Below are 20,296 nucleotides of genomic sequence, written 5' to 3' on the forward strand. Positions count from 1 at the left end.
CTTTGCAGGCTACTGATATGGGCACCATTTCTCAACTTCAGAAAGTTCCCAAGAGATCCATCTATGAAGAATCCTTGGGACGTACCAACAGACCCTTCCTCTATCAAGAACGGTTACCTCAAATACCCATTTGCAAAGCCAGAAGATTATGATCTTGATTCTTGATTAACAGATAGATTCACAAGTCTGTGTTTCACATCTTGGGGCTGTATGTATATACTCCGGATTCACATGAACACAATGTAATGACTTGTGCATACAGTTATGAATTATGATCAAGACACATTCAAATCAAACATATAATAAACAGAAATAACTTTATTGTCATCTGGGAGAAAAAAGAAGAGATAAATGNTCTTGTTCTTCCCCGGGTAAGCAAAGGTCACACAATCATTTCCATCAATGCCTTATACTCTAAATCTCAAATCTCTCTAATCCTTATCAAGTTTTTATAACTTTGCAGGCTACTGATATGGGCACCATTTCTCAACTTCAGAAAGTTCCCAAGAGATCCATCTATGAAGAATCCTTGGGACGTACCAACAGACCCTTCCTCTATCAAGAACGGTTACCTCAAATACCCATTTGCAAAGCCAGAAGATTATGATCTTGATTCTTGATTAACAGATAGATTCACAAGTCTGTGTTTCACATCTTGGGGCTGTATGTATATACTCCGGATTCACATGAACACAATGTAATGACTTGTGCATACAGTTATGAATTATGATCAAGACACATTCAAATCAAACATATAATAAACAGAAATAACTTTATTGTCATCTGGGAGAAAAAAGAAGAGATAAATGATCTCAGACACAAATTAAACAGTCTAAAAACAACCTTCTACAAACTTACGAGCTTTGAACAGACTCCCAAATCCCAGCTTTGTGACTATAAAAAAGGAAACCCTCATTATTCAACACCTCCTTAACCCTAAAGTCTGGTCAAGATCTTCAAAATTTTGTATCTTGGAGTGTAAAAAGGCTTTTTAACTTTAAGTAAATTCTCTACACCGACGATATAGTAAGAGTTATCTCTCTACTTATCGTCCTCAGATTTTTGTGTTTCTCTTCTCTTACTTCTTCAAAGCTGAGGTGAATACCTCAGTATATTTGTTCAGGTATTCGTGCAGCTCGAATGATTCCACCAGATTCTTCAGCTCGGTTGTAACCTCCGGGTTGGAAGATAGAGCAGCTGCACCAGCTGCTCCTGCAGCTAGAATCACAACAGCAATGGCTGTTCCTTTGAGGCAGCTACTTCCACGGGAGAGTTTCCCTGATATCACTTTGCATGACTTGTCAGCTTCTTTGTAAAGAGCACCATTGGCACCTCCCTCAGTGATGGCCTCCTCGTTCTAAAAACATCAAAGGTCAATATCAGAGATGAAACTTACAAGATAATGGACGGTGAAACTAAAGCTTGGAAATTGTGGAGACATTACCTTTAGCCTGAGGCTCTTCATAGTTCTGTTGAGAGTGAGCTTATCACTCGGTGATGAGGATAGTTTGAGCGAATGCTCTTTCCATTCTTCTACAAGCTTTTTAAGAACAGCAACACTAGCTTCCAGATTCTCCTTGTAGAGATTGTCCCAGTGCTTGCAGCAATCAACGTTTTCTGTCACAGCCCACATAGCAACTGCTGTAGCTTCCTTGGCTAAAACAGGGTTTCCTGTGACAACAGTAACATTAGAACTCTTACTAGAGGAGCAGAGGGGCAGCAGGAAACTTCAAGGATTCAAGATTTTTTCTGTAAATAAATACCTTCTCCAGCTAGCTTCAGAGCAAATGTGAATATCTGTTGTGTCACTTGTTTCATTGCCTTGCTTCCTGGTGCACCAGCAAGAGCCACTTCTTTCAGCAAGGGATATATTGCCTCAAACCTCTCTGTAGCCTGTATGCATCAAAGGATCATGCTTGTGATCAGAATCAACAAACACGTCAAGGTTTTGTTCTATAAATTCCAATAGTACTACTACTTACCTTTACTCTTGCAGATGATACGGGGAATGTGAGACGCATCAACATCTCAAATGAAGGAGGAGGAATCAGTCGCTCTCCTTTCCTAACAGCTCCATTAACAAGTATGGTCCGAGCCTTTGGATTCGTCAAAATTCTGATTAAAAAATTGTATAACCACAAATAAGATGATTTTACTAAATATATCAAACAAAAGTCGATCACAAGAAAACGTCTGACCCTTACTTCTCAACCAACTGCAGGATGAGATCCCTTGACTGAGGGTTGCAGTTCTTATTAACAACAACAGGTAACAAGTTGTGCGCCCATGAATACAAGCCTACAGATAGATCACCTTGGGAAGCCTGTCCACATTTGACAAATTTACAGAACTTCAGAATAAAATCGCAGAAACACACAATTCTCAACACTCTTTGGTCCTCAATCATTAACAAACACACAAACCTGAGCCATCATCCAAACTGTAACAGGAAGCTTATCCTGTCCCTGATACTTAGCATTCTCCCTCAAAGTTGGTAATACATTAGTCAAAGCATCAGGTTTCCTACGAAGTACCATTGCTAATGCAACAAATATTGCAACCTAAACGTCAAATATAACAAGATGGAGTTAGTTAATCCAAAGTCAATAACTTCATATCGATACAAGGAATGCAAACAGACCTGAGATTTGGAAGAGGCATGTTGTGCACCCTTCTTCCCACCTTTGGCACCACCTTGTTGAGCTGCCAAATCTGTGAGAATACAATCAGACGCCCACAACACAAAGTGTCCAAGAGCCTCAATTGGACGTTGGTTGATCCAATCAACTGATGTTTTGTAAACAGGTTCCGGAATATGAACTAACGGAACCTATTATATTAACACAAAGAGAACAAAGATCTCAGATTCATCAAAACCTAAACCTAAGACTTGAATTCAAATAACCTCAACATTGTCAATTATATAACACTCACATCGATCAGCTTAGACAAAGGAGACTCCTTGAACATTTTCACCCATGGAAACTGCACAGATGAAACACCAGAGAGTGCTCTCCCAAAGTAATCAGCAAATCTCATTAGCTGAATCTCAGGTTGAGTAGCATATGAATCCTATATAAAAATCGAAACTTTAGATCACAATTTACAATTCACAAGTTCAGATCAAAGCCTCAATTATACAAATCCATGCACATACCGTAGCTTCAACAAGGAAAGCTTCGAGATTTGAAGGATCGATCTTAGATGCAGCTTCAGGCAAAGACACTTTAGGTTTCTTCTCCTTCTTTGGCTTCTTCTTTTTAGTTTCCTCAACCTTGAGACTCTCATTCCTCGCCGCAGCGATCTCATCATCATCACTACCGTCATCGCCGTAACCATTAGATCGGTGTTTAGATCTAACCAAACCTTCATCATCCGAATCAACAGCAGCCGTCTTCGCCGCTAGGATCCGTCGTCGTCGATCCTCAGCTTGCTCCTCAAGTGAACGGAACACGTTGTCTCCGGTTCCGTTCTGAACAGTTTTGCCACCGTTCGCTTGATCCGCCGGTTTTGCCTTCCGGTTACGTTTCGGGTACACGACCTTTTTCCAACCATGGTCGACGTGAGAGTTACCGTTAGAGGTCTCAAAGCCATTGTACTCGACAGATTCGATCGGATCCATTATTGGGTTTTCTAAAGTTTCTAGCTTTTTTTGTTTCACTTCTCTCTCTCTCTCCGGCGTGAAAAACAGAGACCAAACAAGAAGACGAGATTTGACCGGAGGGAAGAGATTATATATATGAGATTTATAGGGTAGAGAGATAAAAAACAATATCCTTATTATTATTTTTTATCTTAACTACGAAATTGCCATTGATATTACATAAACCAATCCTTTTGGGATTTGGTTTTTGTTTATTTTAGTTTTAATTTTCTAAGGATTAGTGATTCGTGTTTACCCAACAAAATCTAAGAAATTAAGAAGGGGTAAAAAATATCCCTGTTTTTTTTTTTTTTACCGTAACTATAGATATTCTATTTTGTGATTGGTTTAATTCGCATTAGAAATAAAATATTCTTGGATGTTTTTTTCTCATAAACAGACATAAAATCAAATATCTGTTGTGAAATTAGTCTATTCTTCTCATTATTTAGTGAATCAGTGACAAGAGTTTTTTTGCCACTAGCATATTTCGTAATCATCCTGTTTCAGATTTTTGGATACTTTAGCATAATTAATATTGCACGAGGATCCATATTTTGGATTTTGTTTTCCAAAATCGAAAGCTCATTTTTTTTTGTTAACAAGATATTTGTTTTTTAAATGTTCAAACTTCAAACTATTATTAATTTTCTTTCTATTTTTTAATTCTCCTTGCAGTTTGAACATTCTCATCTGAATTAAAAAGCTATAATTGTTAACAAAAACTAAATTAAATGTTTTTAATGTTACTCCTAAAAACAAATTGACTATTACAATTTTAGTATTTTTTATTTAATTGGAATATGAATAACTTCAATGTTTTATTGTTAAAATTTATGTATTAAATGTTAAAAAAAAATGATGTATTAAAATCATAAAGTGGCAATATCATCTTTTGGGAGACATACAATAAGATAAAAATGGTACATAAAATTAGTAATTTACTATGGTCTCTACTCAAAGTTGACACACACAAATCGAGTTCTAGCATAACTATAAAAAAAAAAATACGAAAAATAAGTTTTAATCAAAAAGAATTAGTTAAAAGCGACTCTTGTTAAAACAGACGAAGTAGTGATTTGTATTGAACGCAAAAATCGTGTAACATGTGACGTGCTAGTTTGCTACCGTGCATGGTGCATCATACTATTTAACCATACATTATCCACTACCAATCTACCTGAATATACCCAATATTGAAACATGGCTTCATGTTCCAATATGTACACCAAATATTAAGTACTGCATCGGTGTTGTTTTTAACATTAAAACCAGCATTGGCAGTTCACTTGAGCGAATCTATAGAAATCGTGTCTCCTCTTTTAAGCCAAGTTCTTTACCTGGAGAAATATAGGGTCAACTCACAGTTTTGTTCTGTAGGCTGTAGCTCTCGGTTTTGTTCTGAAAACACTTCATTCTTCAATAAAGACTTGCATGTCACCGTAGGTAATCATCAATAGGACGAAAAAGACAGCATTACATCTACAAATCAAGATCAAGTTAATTTTTTTTTTTACAAAACCATGTGTCATTTTTAACAAAATTTAATTCTATTGTATCACAAACACTGTCATTTTTTTAACTTAAATATAGTAGCCAGATACATGATACATCTAACAACATTTTTTATGGACTTTCTTGAAAACAAAAAAAAAAACTGTAGTTTCATTTTTTTTTTTGTTATTATTATCACGCTTTATACATATATATAAGATTTAATATTCATTCTTCGAATTTTATTACATAATTAATTTAATTTTGGATTTTTTTGATAATTCATAAATCCACAAATTTTGAATAAGCTATAAATTTCATTGGAGTAGATTAGATTTTCTATTTTTTTTAAAATTGGAAAATTGTGCCTATGGCTATGGTGGTGGAGAATGGGTGTTGTCCATCTCTATTAGTCAAACAAAGACATTAATATCCATCACTTAAGGTCAACGGAATTAATGGCCAAGTAGCTGAGCCATTGTCCGTTACCACTAAATTACTACTACTTCTGTTACAAATTAATTAAAATTTAATGTATCAGCTAACGTAACGTGATAATAAAAGGAGCATTTTCAGATACATGCACATCTCTGGTTTTTTAAACTAATGAAAGAACCTTTTTTTCTAAGAAATGTCTATCTTACGTTTTTAGCATACATAAGTTTCTATACAACATACTATAAGTTTTACTAAGATGATTTAACCATACTAAAAAACAAACCTCTTAATTAATTATACACTACTTGGTTAACATTATTACATTACTAGCATGAATGACGTTCGAAACTCCTTCTCTTTTCTCACTTTCATCGAACAAAAAACTTTTTGATTGTTTTTGCAAGTATATTTTTTTTTTTTTGTCATGAAGCTGTCTGAAAATCTGAAAAAGCAAACTTAAAGTGAAAAAGCTTATATCTTTCGATTGAATCTACTATCTAGTTTGGTTCAACTGCAAGTCTTCAACTAACTGAACTGAATTACCGAAGTGTGTTCTTTTCAGAGTGAAACTAATGTTTCGCATGAGCTGTAAGTTATGTTCATCTCTTTTTCCTTTTCACCAAAGTAATTTTCATATATTAACTGTGTAAATAAATATTTTGTTTAAATAGAGGCCCATAACTTTTAGTCATTCGGCCCATCAATCTTCTAATGTATTGAAGCTTAAAGCCCATAATAAATCGTAAGTCTATCTACTATAAACTTCTTGTTCTTTTGGCCTTAGCTGACATTAGCTAGTATTTCTGGTGTTCCAAAAAAAAACAAAAGCTAGTATTTCAAGTATCTAAATGCTAATTTTTTAACATGATATATAACAAACAATGCAACTACAATATGTTATATACTATTTATTTAGTCAGAAGAAGAAATATTGTTTATGTCCGAGTAAATTGTGTAGGATGATGATTATGTGTAACCGAGAGCGTTGGCCTAAACAATCTACCATGACTCAAACCTTGCCACGATCCAATTCGAACTTAAAAACAAAAAAACAAAAGAGAGATGTTACAAACACGTGGCATTTAGAAAATATCTCATCATCTTTATCATCGTATGTGCATGGTTGGCCATATGCAGTGAGACAAACACACCGTGTTGTGTTGTTTTTTATATTCTTATGGAAGTATGTAGAAACCTCCGCGTTGGGGGATAAGGAAGTGTGGTGTTGGTGTGAGACGTGGAGTATGTGATAAAAACAGCGTGTCGTTTTCTTGATAAGTAAAAAAGAAGAAGAGAAGTGAAGCACGGCAAGGCTGTGTGGAGAAGGCGAAAGAGTACACAAGTTGGTACGGAACTTGTATTAGTTCAGTTTAGTTGTTGTATTTTATATCATTCACTTGTACTTTCTTCTTTTTTTTCCTTCTTCTGTCGCAAAGTTTCTTTGCCTTTTTTAATCAATTATCAAATCGAATTTTATAACCTTTCGTAATTTTTGGATTCGACAATGACGCCTCCTTCTCCCACTTGACACTTACGACAACTATATACCGTAACAATATTCCTCATCACGGACACAGATATCACTTTTAACCCCTCAGCTCTGTTATTACGAGACAGTAAGTAAACTCACAACGTGTTTCTCGAAACAAATAATACATAACCGTACTAAGAAAGTCCACATTCAGACAAATTTCTCAGTTGCACAACTTGCAAAAGGGAATACGAATTAAGAAACCAACTTCAACACTTGAAACAGTGCAAAATAAGAATGTAACGCTTTTATTTCCGATGAATGAAAGAGACGAAACTTTGACAAAAGTTTGGATTCAAAAATCATAAAGCAAAAAACCAAAAAAAAAAAGAAACATAATGATAAAAACAAAGATTGGTGTTTTTTGTTTTCATAGTTGAGAAACAAGAGTAATCTTAATGACTTGGGACTTTGAGGTTGAAGGATTTGTTGAGCCAAGCCTTCAAGCTACCACCTTTTCTTGTTCCATTAATGGTAGAGTTAGCTCTTCCATTAGTTTCCTCAACCTTCTTCTCCTCTGGTTTCCTACACAACATAAAGTTCCTCGCACCAAGCGATCCAATTGCATTCCATGTGCTTAAAGCTGTAATCACAAAAAAACAACATCAGTAAACAAAATTGGAATTTGATAAAGCAAAAAAAGAGACTTTGGGAATTGAGAAATATTAGTACCTTCAGGTCCAACCATAGGACAATAGAGAAGAAAGTCATTAAAATCAGATCCAAGAAGTGGAAGACGACCTTCACGAGCGTAACACTTAAGAGCAGTATCAATAACAGAAGCAACGAGATCTTCCTCATAAGCCACAAACCGGATCGGACCGGCACTACCCAAAACCGTAACGCTAATGAGAATCCTATTCCCTTTAGCGTTTTGGTTCTTCTTCTGCTTGTTGTATAGCAACATCTTTCGAATTCGTTTTTTTTTTCAAAAAGAGATAATAAAAAAAACAGAGTAAATCCCAGAAAAGTAACAGAATCAAGAAAAAAAGAAAGAAGAAGCCTTTTTTTTGTTTGTTGAGATTAGGGATCTGGGTTACGAAAATCTAAGGAGGAATCGTTATCGTTCACGGGTCGAGACCGAGGCAGCGAAAGTACCAGCCTTCTTTGCAAGATCCGAAAGCGAAAACAGAGGATGCGGACAGAGGAAGGAAAAAGCTCGCCCTTTTGATTGAAAGGGAGAGCGTAAACTTACCACCGTTCGGATTAGGTTCCACCATTCACAAACGATTCACACAAAAGAGAATTTGTTTATTTTAAAAACACGGAGGAGATCTCGAGATTAAGAGCACGGAACAAGAAGAAGATGTTTTTTTTTTATGGTGGTGGGTGAAGCAGAGGGAGGAGATTTGATCTAATAAAAAAGGAGAAAGAATTTGATTTGTGATGATGAGCTAAGAGAGGCGAAGGGATATGTTATGTTATATAAGTAATGTTAGTTAGGGTTAGGGCTTTTTTCGGGAATTTGCGAAATCGGTGTGTTTATTGTTTGTTATGTTACCTTTTTTGTGGTCCTTTTTGGAAACGTGTTGTTTTTTTTTTTTACTAACGTGTAAAAGATTTTATATATTTTTGAAAAACTTTAGATAATATTATAGACGAAAATATATGTTTAAGTTTCTACATCAAAAAGAATATTTAAGAGAATCTCTAAAGGAAGAAAAGATCTACTAAATATAAATGTGTTGAAAAACTTCCAAATCATAAAAAGAAAAGGAAACTAACAACAAAACGAGTAATAAATTTGTGATCTGGGAAGAATTAATCAGAAATTTCTATTAAAAAAAAGAAAATGAAGATAAGATCGAATTTAATACTCCATTCGTTTTAAAATATAAGATGTTTTAGTGAAAATACGCATATTAAGAAAAGAGTTACTTTAAAAAATTTAACCAATCATAAACAAGTTTGCATAATATAAAATATAAATTTAATCTAAAAGTTGTATAGAAAGTTGGAAACATCCTATATTATAAAACAAAAATATTTTTCTAATTATCATATATTATGAAACGGAGGGAGTATTAGATAACTAGGAAAAATAATAAGATGAGGACAAATTAAGAAAATAATATTTTAGATTTCTTATGTAGGTGACCCAAAAAAAAAATATTTCTTGTGTATTGACTTTACCAACATTCACTTAAAAAGATGGATGCATGTGTTACCAAGGATATTAAGTAGTAGTAAAAGATATGGTTCCATAAATGAAAAACGTATTAATTTGACACACACAAAAAAAAAATGAAAAACGTATTAAAGTCGAAATAAAAACGGAGAAGAAACCAATGGATTATAAAACGTTAGGCAAATGGAAAAAGGTCAGACAATCTCTAGCTAAAATAGCTTTACATGATAATGGATAATAATTTGGTCGGATTCGTGGAATTAATTATAGCAGATACGAATGATGGTGTTTCCTTTTTGCTAATATGGCGGTAAATGTGAAAATTGTTACATAACGGTGGTTCATATGCGTTGCTTTTGACGTTTATGGTTTTGCAAGTCATTCGAACTGCATTGTTTTATTAGATTGGCATACACGTTTCACGGATGTATATAAATTGATATGTGAATGATCTCTAGAAAAAAAAAAAAAAACAAGTGCAAACACAAACGAAATATTCGAGATTTAAGTCGCGGGTGGCTATATAGAGAAGAAGATGATGATGAAGTTGATTTAGATTGGGACTCTTATACATATCGGACTCTCTTCTTTTTGTTCTTTTTTGGGGTAAAATATGAAAGTGATAAAATATAGTAAACGGTCGCTCTCGAAGTTGAGCAACATCAAGTGGAATAAGCGAAAGAGCATCACGTGTCATGCTTTGGACCATTGTCCTGATCCTTGCTGCTTCTAGGTTCCACCGATCCAAACCTTCCCCATATATATTTAAACTTGGGAAGTTACACGTTTTCTACTTTTGAACATCAATACGTTTTAAATATCTTTGAAACCTCATCTCTATAGCATATAATTATACATTTAAAGAGTTTTGAAAATGAACGTTGAGGAGAGTTGTGCTGTGATATTTCTTAGATACACGTAACATCTAACATGGTTAAATAGCACTCTCAACAACTTTCATTTGATTTGTGGCATATAATATACGGACATACCTATAGTATATTGACTTTTTAATTTTAGGGACTACGTTATAATTAACGAGAAGGTCAATTAAATAGTTGGCCACTAAGCATGTTTCATGTATATATGTTCTTCATTATCTTAGGCGTTAATTATCATGTCTTCGAAACTTAGTTGAGTTGGGTGGATTCAAGTAATACAAAGCAGGCAAAGCGTATTATTGTCTAATATGAACGGAAAAAGGGCATCAAAATTAAATATATTTGTATTAATTAAATGGGTTGTCCTTGAAATAAAATGGAGTCAATTTTTTTTTTTTTTGTTGCTAACCACAATCTGAAAAAAAACACAACAAAGACATAATTAACTAGGAACGGCGGACGACAAACTCTACAAAGATTTCGAATCTTTTTACATCGAGATCTTAATTACAATATGGACAGTGTAGTTAATCTTCTCAAAAATATGGTTAGTATACTAATAAATTATGTGTAGATACATCATACATGGAATTATTATAAAAACAGAATCAGGTGCAGAGCATCATAATGGGCCATGATCTTGAATGGTGCAGAGCCAAGCTCAGAGTTTTTGGCTAAAGACAGCGAGAGCGCACATGACTGACTGACTGATAGGACCAACGTAGTATATAGAGAGGTCGTAATTAAGTTCAAGAGAAGACAGCTATCAATCTCATCTCATGCATTATGATCTCTCGATCGATCTATATATATCACCTAACTTCTTCTTATGATCAGCTCATCCTCCTTCCTCCATGTCTTATCCATATAGCCGCTCAATTCCTCACTAAACTTGTCCGGTTAACATAATTGTATTAATTTACCGTGTCTGGTACAAATCTATATATATTGAGCAAACATCTTCACATCCTAAATATTGATTACCCTGAATTAACATATGTCGTAGACGTTATGAACGTGCATGTGCTAAATGAATATATATCCCGCGGAGAAACAACCGTGCATAACTCTTTCTGATATATGCACTTATTCATCTCATCAGCTTAGTCTTTGTTAAATTTTAGGTTTGTCATGTCTATATAGTATATATATGATATGATTTTTTTTTTTTTTTGATAAATCCTATCGGCTGATCCGGTCAGCCAAGGTAGAAACACACGGAAGTGTTTGAGAGTGGATTTCTCCCCAAAAGACCACCACACTGTCTATTCTGAGTTTGGAATGCTTTCTGACTAATGTCAGATAATCAGACCGCCTATAATANATATATATATATATATATATATATATATATATATATATATATATATGATCTTACTCGTACCATTGACATCAAAACTCATTATTCTAGTTAGTCCAATTGATTATGCATGTGTTACGTAGTGTTGGTGCATAATAACATTTTATTTTATTTTATACTAACGTCTAGATTAGTCTGGGTTTCAGTTTCAAGTTTTTATTTGGTTAAATAGTTATATATATTCATGTTGTTGTCTTGTTGAGTGTTTTTTTAAATAGTAATGTCTATCTACATCTAATACATTTAAATATAAAAACGTATGTACGTTTAATAGTTGTGTAAGTATATCATCCATGGCCACGAGTCGATCGAAATAACAGTCACGATTCGTCTTTTCCTCGGTCAAAAGACAAGGAGTGGGCATATAGTATATACCTTATCGTAACTAAATAAAACAGGTCATTTAGAAATGGAATAGCATATTCCAAATTAATTTCATCCATAGAAAAACAAAACCTGTAATTAATGTGACAGCTGAGCTGACCGTATTGTTGTATCTTTTGTTTGTTTATGACAATTGACACAACCATAATTCGTATTTCATTTTCAAACGTACGAATAGGAATGCGACAAATATGTAATAATAAGAAACGGCTTCTCTATTAATTATTGACCAGCCACTCTGTGTCTGTTCAATTAGCGACTAGCCAGATTCCTCAATTTGTTCATGTCGTCCATTGATTTCATTTATACGCCAACTCTTCTAGTCTTCTAGATACATTTTTTTTTTGATCAAACAGTCTTCTAGATACATAAAGTAGGTCCATTAAACTTCACATGCCACACGTTCTTTTTACTTGTCTCAGTCTATATCGTACCAATTGCTCCCATATTATACAATATCTTATATTTCTAATTGTCAGTCGCATCTAAGAGTCGCCACTAGTTATTATCAGTTCACCCGATTAGAATCCTGAGTTTTCCAGTCGTTCTCAATTATTTTTCTATGATTTTGATATAGGAAAAAATGCCAAAAAAAACCGAAAGATATTTTTATTTGGACGTTTAATACCCAATGGTTTTGGATTAGAATAAAAATACACCAAATAATAAAAATGTGTCATTTAAAACTCAATATAATTAGTGTTGTTATTTTCATACCCACAATTTTTCAAACACAATCAAAATTCCAATTTTACCCTAGTTATCTAATTAATTATTAATATAAAAAATTCTCGGTTTTTTGTTAACCATATCAAACCAGAATCAAAACCAAACAAACCTTAATAACGTTGTATCCACAGTGATATTTTAGCAAATTCAAGTTATAAGAGTTGTCCTTTGTGGGATCGGATACGAGCATTATATTAGCTGGAGGTGGGTTCTCATGGGTCCAACAAGAGATAAGCGTCAGTAGGTTACGAGAACCTGTAAATCAGAAACTTAAAACTTGAGACTCTCTCTCTATATCTATGAATTCATCAAGGAAAAGTAACTGTAGAAAAATTTTAAACCAAAGGGGGTGGCTTGAAGAATGATTCCAGTGGAAGAGACCGCTCGAAGGACTTAATCGAAGATGTAGCCCAGATACTGAGAAGACCTGAGTAGCCTAATTTATCCAAAAACCGTTTAATACATGGACCGACCACAAGGATCGAAGCCAGTTGGAATGGGACACTTCTTGATGTCCCAAAATACCTTTGTTACTGCCCCAGGCTGCTTCTCCGCCGCCTTCACCATTCTAATTAATCAAAAAACTAATGATAAATAATCAAATTCAAAACTGGGAAAGCAAAATCAAATTAAAGTTCTTCAATGTAGAACGTAAATCAAACATCAGATAAAGCAATACTCCAAGAGATTGATTGATATGGCTGGATCACTGACCTTGCTTGTTGTCGAACAGGGAAGGAGGGAGAGAGAGGATTATTGAGACACGATGCTTTGTTTCTTAATCTTCTTAACGGTGGTGATGAAGAGGCGTTGTGGATGAGTGAAAGGAGATGACGCTTTCATACACACCGCCGTGACACGAAGCTCCGGCGTGATAAACGGTGGTGATTCCCATCGACGGAACCGTTTTCATAGCCACAACCGAAGAAGAAGAAGACGGGATTTGTTGTTGTTGCTGGTTTAATTTTGGTTTGATATGGTTAACAGAAAACCGATAATTTTTATATTAATAATTAATTAGATAACCAGGGTAAAATTGGAATTTTGATTGTGTTGGGTATGAAAATAACAACCCTAATTATTTTGGGTTTTAAATGACACATTTTTATTATTTGGTATATTTTTATTTCAATCCAAAATTATTGGGTATTAAACGTCCAAATAAAAATAATTTTGATTTTTTTTGGCATTTTTCTATTTTGATATAAAGCAAAAAAAAGAAATAAAAACATAAGAATCAAAGAAAACTGAGCCACCGAATAATAAATATTAAAAAATTGATCGGTAGTCATATACACAGTTAATTGTCTTTTTGCTACGAAGCTTAGCCTAAAATCTATATATATAAGCAAAGAACGTTTTCTGTTACGTTAGCACATCAAGTATAACCCCTGGTAATCTAGTATTTAAAATTAAAAATAAAATAGCATTATAGTCCACTGATTGAATGTAGAAACACTACGACAAAACAAGTTTCTACAAATACAACAATTAGCACTCTATATATATATATTTCAACATAGAAAAATAATTTGACTTAACTTAGTCAAAATGGTTAATGGTCTATATATATATTTGTAGTATATTATGATAAAAAAGATATACAGTATATCATTATTACATATAGTAGAATTTAGATTATGAATCAGGGTGTTATCGATATAATAAGATCTCAGCAAACTTATTTTCACTTTATTCTTTGTCATATTTTCAACATATAAGTGTATAACCACTATTAAATGATTAAAACATACAAATTTGATATATATATATATTGTTTATTTTTTGGGGTCAAATTTGATAGTTTTTCTTTTTTTTTAAAAATTAAATTGGTAGACCATTCAAATTCACCTATAGCTTAAGAAACCAATCAATTTATTTGATGATAAATGAAAAATAAAATAAAAATGCATAAACACTGTTTGCCCAAAAGGAAAAAAATAACAAAGACATTGTGATTATTTCGAATCGAACTCATTAGCGATCTAAACCATAAACATATATAAAGTATAGGGACTATAAAAGCAAAAATAACAAAGGGAAAGAAGAAGAGAAGAGTAATATTATTATTTACGTTGAAACGAAACAAACAGACACAGGGAAGAGAACTCTAAAGAAAGTAAAGGAGCAGCGATGAGATCGGGGGTTGTCCGTAAACAACGGATACAACTGTTGTTCGATGTTTGTTTGTTTTTGGAACTCCGCGTTGATTCAGCGTTCTGGATGTTTCTCCCTTCTTCATTATCCAAATCGTTTTCCAAAGTATAAATTTTCATCAAAACCCCTCGCTTATTTTTGGTTAAATTCAGGCCAAACAAAGGGTTTCACAGAGAAATTTCTGTGTTTTTCTTCGATATTATCATTCAGAAAGAAAAAAAAAAAAAGTTACAATTTTTATTTTTTAAAGTCTCTTCCCTTTTTTCAGCAATGGAAGATAAACCATTAGGGATTCTGAGGGTTCATGTGAAAAGAGGGATTAATCTTGCCATTCGTGATGCCACCACCAGTGATCCTTATGTTGTTATCACATTGGCTAATCAGGTTTGTTTGTTTCTTTGTTTATGCCGTTTTTGATGAGTTTTAATGTGAGAAAGGAGTGTGTCCTGTTTTTGTGAGATTTCAAATCGAATTCGTAGATTGTAGGACTTATTATAGTCACATGGAGGGACTTATTAATCCACACATGTAAATGTTTTGGTGGCCACCATGTGATAAAGAATCTCAATTTGATCTTTGCTTTGTGTCTTGTTTGCTAAAAAACAAAACTTTCCGAAACATCATCCTATGCATTACATTTGTCATGTTCTGAAATTACAAATTCTGGTGAGCACATAATTTTGTTGAAGGGCCAAACGTTGTTAAACCGAGGAGGATTTTAATCTGTTTTGTGATTGAAACATGTGTAGCCGACTAGTCTCTCATTGCAAAATCTTGTTGAAAGGTCATTAGTTTTCTTGGAAAATGGCAGATGTGTAATCTCAATGCTTAATCTTGGTGAAGGGTCATCTCCCCAAAGCTAGCAAATTAGACATGTAGTTACATAATCTTGTTGAAGGGTCAGCTTTCAAAACTTTCTTTCAGGGTCATGAGTGGGAAGTTAATGATATCAAAATTGAGATATGTTATCTGAGTTTTTAGAGAGTTGAAAAGGGACATGATTGACTTAGCCTAGATGATTTTGTGTTTCTATGTTTTTATTTTGTCAAACCCTCTTTATCATTATTTGTACTATGTAAACCTTTTGTTTCTGTATTTGTTTTGTCATATCTTCTTGACCTGTTTTTGTCTTGTTCCTTCAGAAACTGAAGACGCGTGTGATTAATAATAACTGTAATCCAGTGTGGAACGAACAACTCACACTTTCCATCAAAGATGTGAATGATCCAATCCGTTTGGTAAGCCATCCTTTCTATCAAAATTGTCTCACACAACAGTTAAATCTACGTACAGGCTGTTTTTTTTTTGGTGTAGACTCCATTGCATACCTAAGCTATTAGCTTTACGTTGTTGATGCATTTCTTTTAGAATATCATTCCCCCCTAAAAGAAATGTTCCATTTTTTTTGGCTCATTGCTATGTCCTGTCTATGCAGACGGTGTTTGGTAAAGACAGATTCTCGGGAGATGACAAAATGGGTGATGGAGAAATAGACTTAAAGCCGTTCCTAGAAGCGCATCAGATGGAGTTAGATTTCCAGAAGCTTCCCAATGGTTGTGCAATCAAGAGGATCCGTCCAGGCAGGACCAACTGTTTGGCTGAAGAGAGCAGCATCACTTGGAGCAATGGGAAAATCAAACAAGAGATGATTCTTAGACTAAAGAATGTCGAATGTGGAGAAGTAGAGATCATGCTCGAGTGGACAGATGGTCCAGGCTGCAAGGGTCTTGGGCGCGAAGGTATGTCAAAAATGCCTCAGTATCTTTAACTTGTGTACATCTCTTTATTGCTCGTTGTGATGTGAATGCGAGCATTGGTTCTCTGAGGATCGAAGAAGACACCATGGATGCCAACAAAACGATTGGACTAAGATTGCAGAAATGTTGAAACAGAGACCCTGAAGATGTGATGGTACTTTTTTTTTTTTTTTCTTCTGTTCATGGAAAGACGAGTTTGTCTTTTATCTCATCAGATATGAAACTACAAAAGAAGGCTCTGCTTAAGTCTTTAGTTGTACATGTCGAATATATAACTCAACCCTTACATATATTGTATCTATTTCTACTAATGATGAAATAAAGCAAACCCTGAATTTCTAGAACGTCTAACGTCTTCAAGTTCTTTTCGTTGGTTTTGGTAACATTAGAATTAGCTAATCCATACCCAGTCAAGGCTTTGTTTTGTTGGGTCGTGATATTTGTAGTATGTACTCAAAAATATATATTGTTTTTTTTTTTGTGAAATGTAATGATGATGTATGTTGTACAATGTCAATGTCAGAAAAAAAAAGAGGATGTAGAAGATATTTTGTTTCCAATAGAATGTACAACATGTTGGTGTGAGTGACGCGTAGATGATCATTAAAGTGAGTAAAGCAGGGAACATTTAAAGAAACTGGAAAGAGACCTTTTGAGTTACTAGGACTATATTGGTTGATCTTTCTTTCTTTCTTTTTTGTGTCCTTTAATAAATCAATATAAGTGGCCTCGTTGAATTTGAGCCGGTGGTTGATTGTTTATAAGTGAATAAGAAAAAAAGTAGAAGAGACAGGTGTGCTTTCTCTTCATAATTTCACAAGAGAAATGGAGAAAACAGAGGAAGTGGTTGGGATGAAGGAGCTTGTAGGGCTTGTGAGAATCCGAGTGAAGAGAGGGATCAATCTTGCTCGCCGGGACGCTCTAAGCAGTGACCCTTTTGTCGTCATAACCATGGGTGCACAGGTCTTACCTCCCTCTCTCTCTTTTTCTGATCCTAATCNTTTTTTTTTTTTTTTTTTTTTTTTTTTTTTTTTTTTTTTTTTTTGTTAAAAAGTTCTCAATTAAAATGCATAAAAATAATACAGGGATATGATTTGTAAATCATATAGTTTTTGAAAGTAAAGCAATGGGAGATTATACAATAAAGCATATTCTAAAAGGAGAAAGATAAAACTAATGGGAACTGGAAAGTTAATCCTCTAGCTATTTTCTGGATTGATCATCTTCAACCACCACGGCCACCACGACCACGCTTGCCTCGTCCTCTGACCGTAATCCATTGATCTTGGAGTTTCTGGGTAGGTTTGATTGTCCTTCCTCCTCGGGTACGTTGAGAGGATTCATCACCCATTTCATAATCATAATCTCCAACATCGAAGTTAGTAAGTTGATTACTTCCTACGATATTTTCCTGCACAAACTCATTTTGCAAGGAACTTGAACAAGGTGTTGAAAAATGGGACAGATACCATTGGAGAAGATGACAATACAACTTCAGTGTTGATGGGAATGGGGTTGCATAAGGCAGTGGTGATGGTAGTAGCTTCAAATGTAGTAGTAGTATGCCCAGCCACAAAGGCTGGTGAGGGTGTGCAGACTGTAGTCTCACCAAGTGCAGCTTCAACTGAGTGAGTAGGGGAGACATAAGTGCAGGCAGAAACAGAACCTGCACCTAGCACTACAGCAACTGCTTGAGAGAGGAGAAGACATCTAGTTTCTTTGTGGCCTACAAACCCACATTTACTACATTTTGATGGAAGCCAAGAATACTCCACATCCACTATAGAGACATTGCCTCTTTTGTCCTCGACAACAACTCTATCTGGAAATCCTTTTTCTAGCTCAACTTCAACCATGAGCTTAGCCACTCCCATTAGAGACGGATCCAACCTTGGTTTATCAGTAGCCATAGGTTCACCTAAACCTGAAGCTATCCAACTGATTCCCCAGTGCGAGTAAAGACGACTAGGGATTTTTTTTAGCGTAACCCAGACCGGCACAGATGTGATCTCTGGCAGAGCTAATGTATCAGCAGAAGTCCATGGAGCAACGAACATGATGCAATCATCAATGTGCCATACACCATGCTGTAAAACCCAGGCTCTAGTTGGTGCATGCGGAATATGAAACAAATAAGAGGATCCCCCAAGTTTTCGTGAAAATTTTTTACACTTTTTCCTCCAAATTCTATTAGCCACTGCATTGATGAGACCTCCAGATGGTGTAAGGCAACGATTAAACTGACCTATCACATATTCTTGTTGATTCTCAAGCCCTCTCAACAAGACATGATTTGGAATGTGTACCTTGGGGGTGCCATCTTCCATGTAAGTTGGTGTTGTTGTTCGATGGAGATTTCGGATGGAAGGGTCCATCTTTGCTGCCCATGGAAATCGTAGTTGTCCATCCTCTTTAATCGCTGGAGGAAGGATGTCTAAAGCCGGATCAGATTTGCCTCTTTCTATTGGAATTAGAGTTTTGTGACGGTAAGGCACAGCTTCTGAGATGATCTTAGGTGGTTTTGCCCATGCTCCAATAGTGGGAACAAAAGGAGTAGAGACAAGAGCTGTCAGAGACGGAGAAGAGTGATGCAAGGTTTGAGTTACATCTTCCGTCGCGATAGGAGAGTTCAAAGTGACGGAGCTCTGACAAGAAACAGTGGCAACAAAATCCATCAAGTCAAAGAGGAGAGACTAGATAGCTCACCGGAGAAGAGATTACCGGAATCAGTCAGTGATGACTACACGACGGCAGCGTAGTCGTTGAAGTGAATTGAGATTTGCTTTAGGTTTTTCGCTTTCGAGAGAGAAATTTGGGGCCCACCAACAGGGTTAAGGTTGTTGGAGAAATGGTTTTCTTTTTTCTTTTTCATGTTCCTATCTCTGTTCTTGAGATATATAGCTTTAGTATCTGATTTTGAGGTTTTGTATAGAGTGAAAGAAATAGAAATGGGCTTTGATCTTAAGATCTTTGAATTTTGATACAGAAGCTCAAGTCTTTTACTGTGAAAAACAACTGCAACCCAGAGTGGAACGAGGAACTGAACCTTGCGATTGAAAATCCCAAGGAGCCTGTAAATATGGTGAGTACTACAACTCGAAACCAATTGGCAATAAGTGGTTTGATTGATCGATCATAACCGTTGTTGTGAAATTCTAATAGTCGTTTTTTGTTTTCTATATGAGTAAAAGATGGTGTATGACAAAGATACATTCACAGCCGACGACAAGATGGGAGATGCGGAGATAGATATCAAACCGTTCCTAGAGGTTCACAAACGAGGTTTGCTAGAACTTCCAGATGGTAAAGAGCTCAATAGAATTGCTCCCACCAAAGAGAACTGCTTGTCTGAAGAAAGCAGAATCGTCTCTGATGAAGGCAAGATTGTTCAGAACATGATTCTTGTGTTGAGGAATGTTGAATGTGGCAAGGTCGAGATTCAGCTTGAGTGGATTAAAAATCCAGGTGGTTGTGGACTCTGAAATAGAGATATGAAGTTTGTTTATGATTCTCTGTAATAAAAAAAAAAAAGAAATCTCAGTTCGTTTTGGCTTTCAGACAAAGTTACAATAAGTAGAACAGAGTACTTACTCTGCTTTGTAATTGAATGATTTTGGTTTTAGATCTAACCGAAACCGTTTTGGTTTCCCGCGAGTTTTAATTTTATTTTGGTGTTTGTTAAACATGTGAAGGTTTGCAATTTTTTTTTGTTTTGTTTAGTTGACTTATATAGTTTTCTCCATTACTAGAAAAAAAAAAAAGGAAGAAAGATCTAGAGGATATTATTACCAAAG

At 34.9% G+C, this 20,296-nt stretch overlaps 4 protein-coding genes across 5 annotated transcripts; 2 read left to right on the top strand and 2 right to left on the bottom strand.

Annotated features, from left to right (window-relative positions):
• Positions 756-3,723, bottom strand: LOC104750915. The gene is made up of 9 exons (XM_010472776.2): positions 3,158-3,723; positions 2,935-3,072; positions 2,642-2,830; positions 2,424-2,561; positions 2,205-2,323; positions 1,983-2,115; positions 1,764-1,893; positions 1,445-1,671; positions 756-1,357 (listed from the first exon to the last, which is right to left on the bottom strand). The coding sequence occupies exons 1-9, from the start codon at positions 3,620-3,622 to the stop codon at positions 1,079-1,081; spliced, it is 1,818 nt and encodes a 605-aa protein (XP_010471078.1). The 5' UTR covers positions 3,623-3,723; the 3' UTR covers positions 756-1,078.
• LOC104750916 (uncharacterized protein At4g22758-like) lies at positions 7,339-8,511 on the bottom strand. The gene is made up of 2 exons (XM_010472777.2): positions 7,779-8,511; positions 7,339-7,689 (listed from the first exon to the last, which is right to left on the bottom strand). The coding sequence occupies exons 1-2, from the start codon at positions 8,011-8,013 to the stop codon at positions 7,502-7,504; spliced, it is 423 nt and encodes a 140-aa protein (XP_010471079.1). The 5' UTR covers positions 8,014-8,511; the 3' UTR covers positions 7,339-7,501.
• On the top strand, positions 14,648-16,846 carry LOC104750918 (protein C2-DOMAIN ABA-RELATED 9-like). Of its 2 annotated transcripts, XM_010472779.2 has the most exons (4): positions 14,648-14,850; positions 15,014-15,129; positions 15,888-15,983; positions 16,181-16,846. In XM_010472779.2, exons 2-4 carry the CDS (start codon positions 15,016-15,018, stop codon positions 16,511-16,513), a joined length of 543 nt encoding a protein of 180 aa, XP_010471081.1. In that variant the 5' UTR covers positions 14,648-14,850; positions 15,014-15,015; the 3' UTR covers positions 16,514-16,846. The 2 variants fall into 2 exon arrangements, with proteins under 2 accessions (XP_010471081.1, XP_010471080.1); XM_010472778.2 differs by having other exon boundaries at positions 14,648-15,129.
• Positions 16,977-20,202, top strand: LOC104750919 (protein C2-DOMAIN ABA-RELATED 6-like). The gene is made up of 3 exons (XM_010472780.2): positions 16,977-17,465; positions 19,489-19,584; positions 19,694-20,202. The coding sequence occupies exons 1-3, from the start codon at positions 17,328-17,330 to the stop codon at positions 19,982-19,984; spliced, it is 525 nt and encodes a 174-aa protein (XP_010471082.1). The 5' UTR covers positions 16,977-17,327; the 3' UTR covers positions 19,985-20,202.

The sequence above is a fragment of the Camelina sativa genome, chromosome 16, assembly GCF_000633955.1.
Source record: "Camelina sativa cultivar DH55 chromosome 16, Cs, whole genome shotgun sequence".
NCBI lineage: Eukaryota > Viridiplantae > Streptophyta > Magnoliopsida > Brassicales > Brassicaceae > Camelina > Camelina sativa.

Coding starts and splice junctions, on each gene's coding strand:
- LOC104750915 (XM_010472776.2), bottom strand. CDS start 3,622: ATGGATCCGATCGAATCTGTCGAGTACAATGGCTTTGAGACCTCTAAC. Junction 3,073..3,157: donor CTTTCCTTGTTGAAGCTACG/GTATGTGCATGG, acceptor ATTTTTATATAG/GATTCATATGCTACTCAACC. Junction 1,358..1,444: donor TGAAGAGCCTCAGGCTAAAG/GTAATGTCTCCA, acceptor TGATGTTTTTAG/AACGAGGAGGCCATCACTGA.
- LOC104750916 (XM_010472777.2), bottom strand. CDS start 8,013: ATGTTGCTATACAACAAGCAGAAGAAGAACCAAAACGCTAAAGGGAAT. Junction 7,690..7,778: donor TCCTATGGTTGGACCTGAAG/GTACTAATATTT, acceptor TTGTGATTACAG/CTTTAAGCACATGGAATGCA.
- LOC104750918 (XM_010472778.2), top strand. CDS start 15,016: ATGGAAGATAAACCATTAGGGATTCTGAGGGTTCATGTGAAAAGAGGG. Junction 15,130..15,887: donor TTATCACATTGGCTAATCAG/GTTTGTTTGTTT, acceptor TTGTTCCTTCAG/AAACTGAAGACGCGTGTGAT. Junction 15,984..16,180: donor TGAATGATCCAATCCGTTTG/GTAAGCCATCCT, acceptor CTGTCTATGCAG/ACGGTGTTTGGTAAAGACAG.
- LOC104750919 (XM_010472780.2), top strand. CDS start 17,328: ATGGAGAAAACAGAGGAAGTGGTTGGGATGAAGGAGCTTGTAGGGCTT. Junction 17,466..19,488: donor TCATAACCATGGGTGCACAG/GTCTTACCTCCC, acceptor ATTTTGATACAG/AAGCTCAAGTCTTTTACTGT. Junction 19,585..19,693: donor CCAAGGAGCCTGTAAATATG/GTGAGTACTACA, acceptor TATGAGTAAAAG/ATGGTGTATGACAAAGATAC.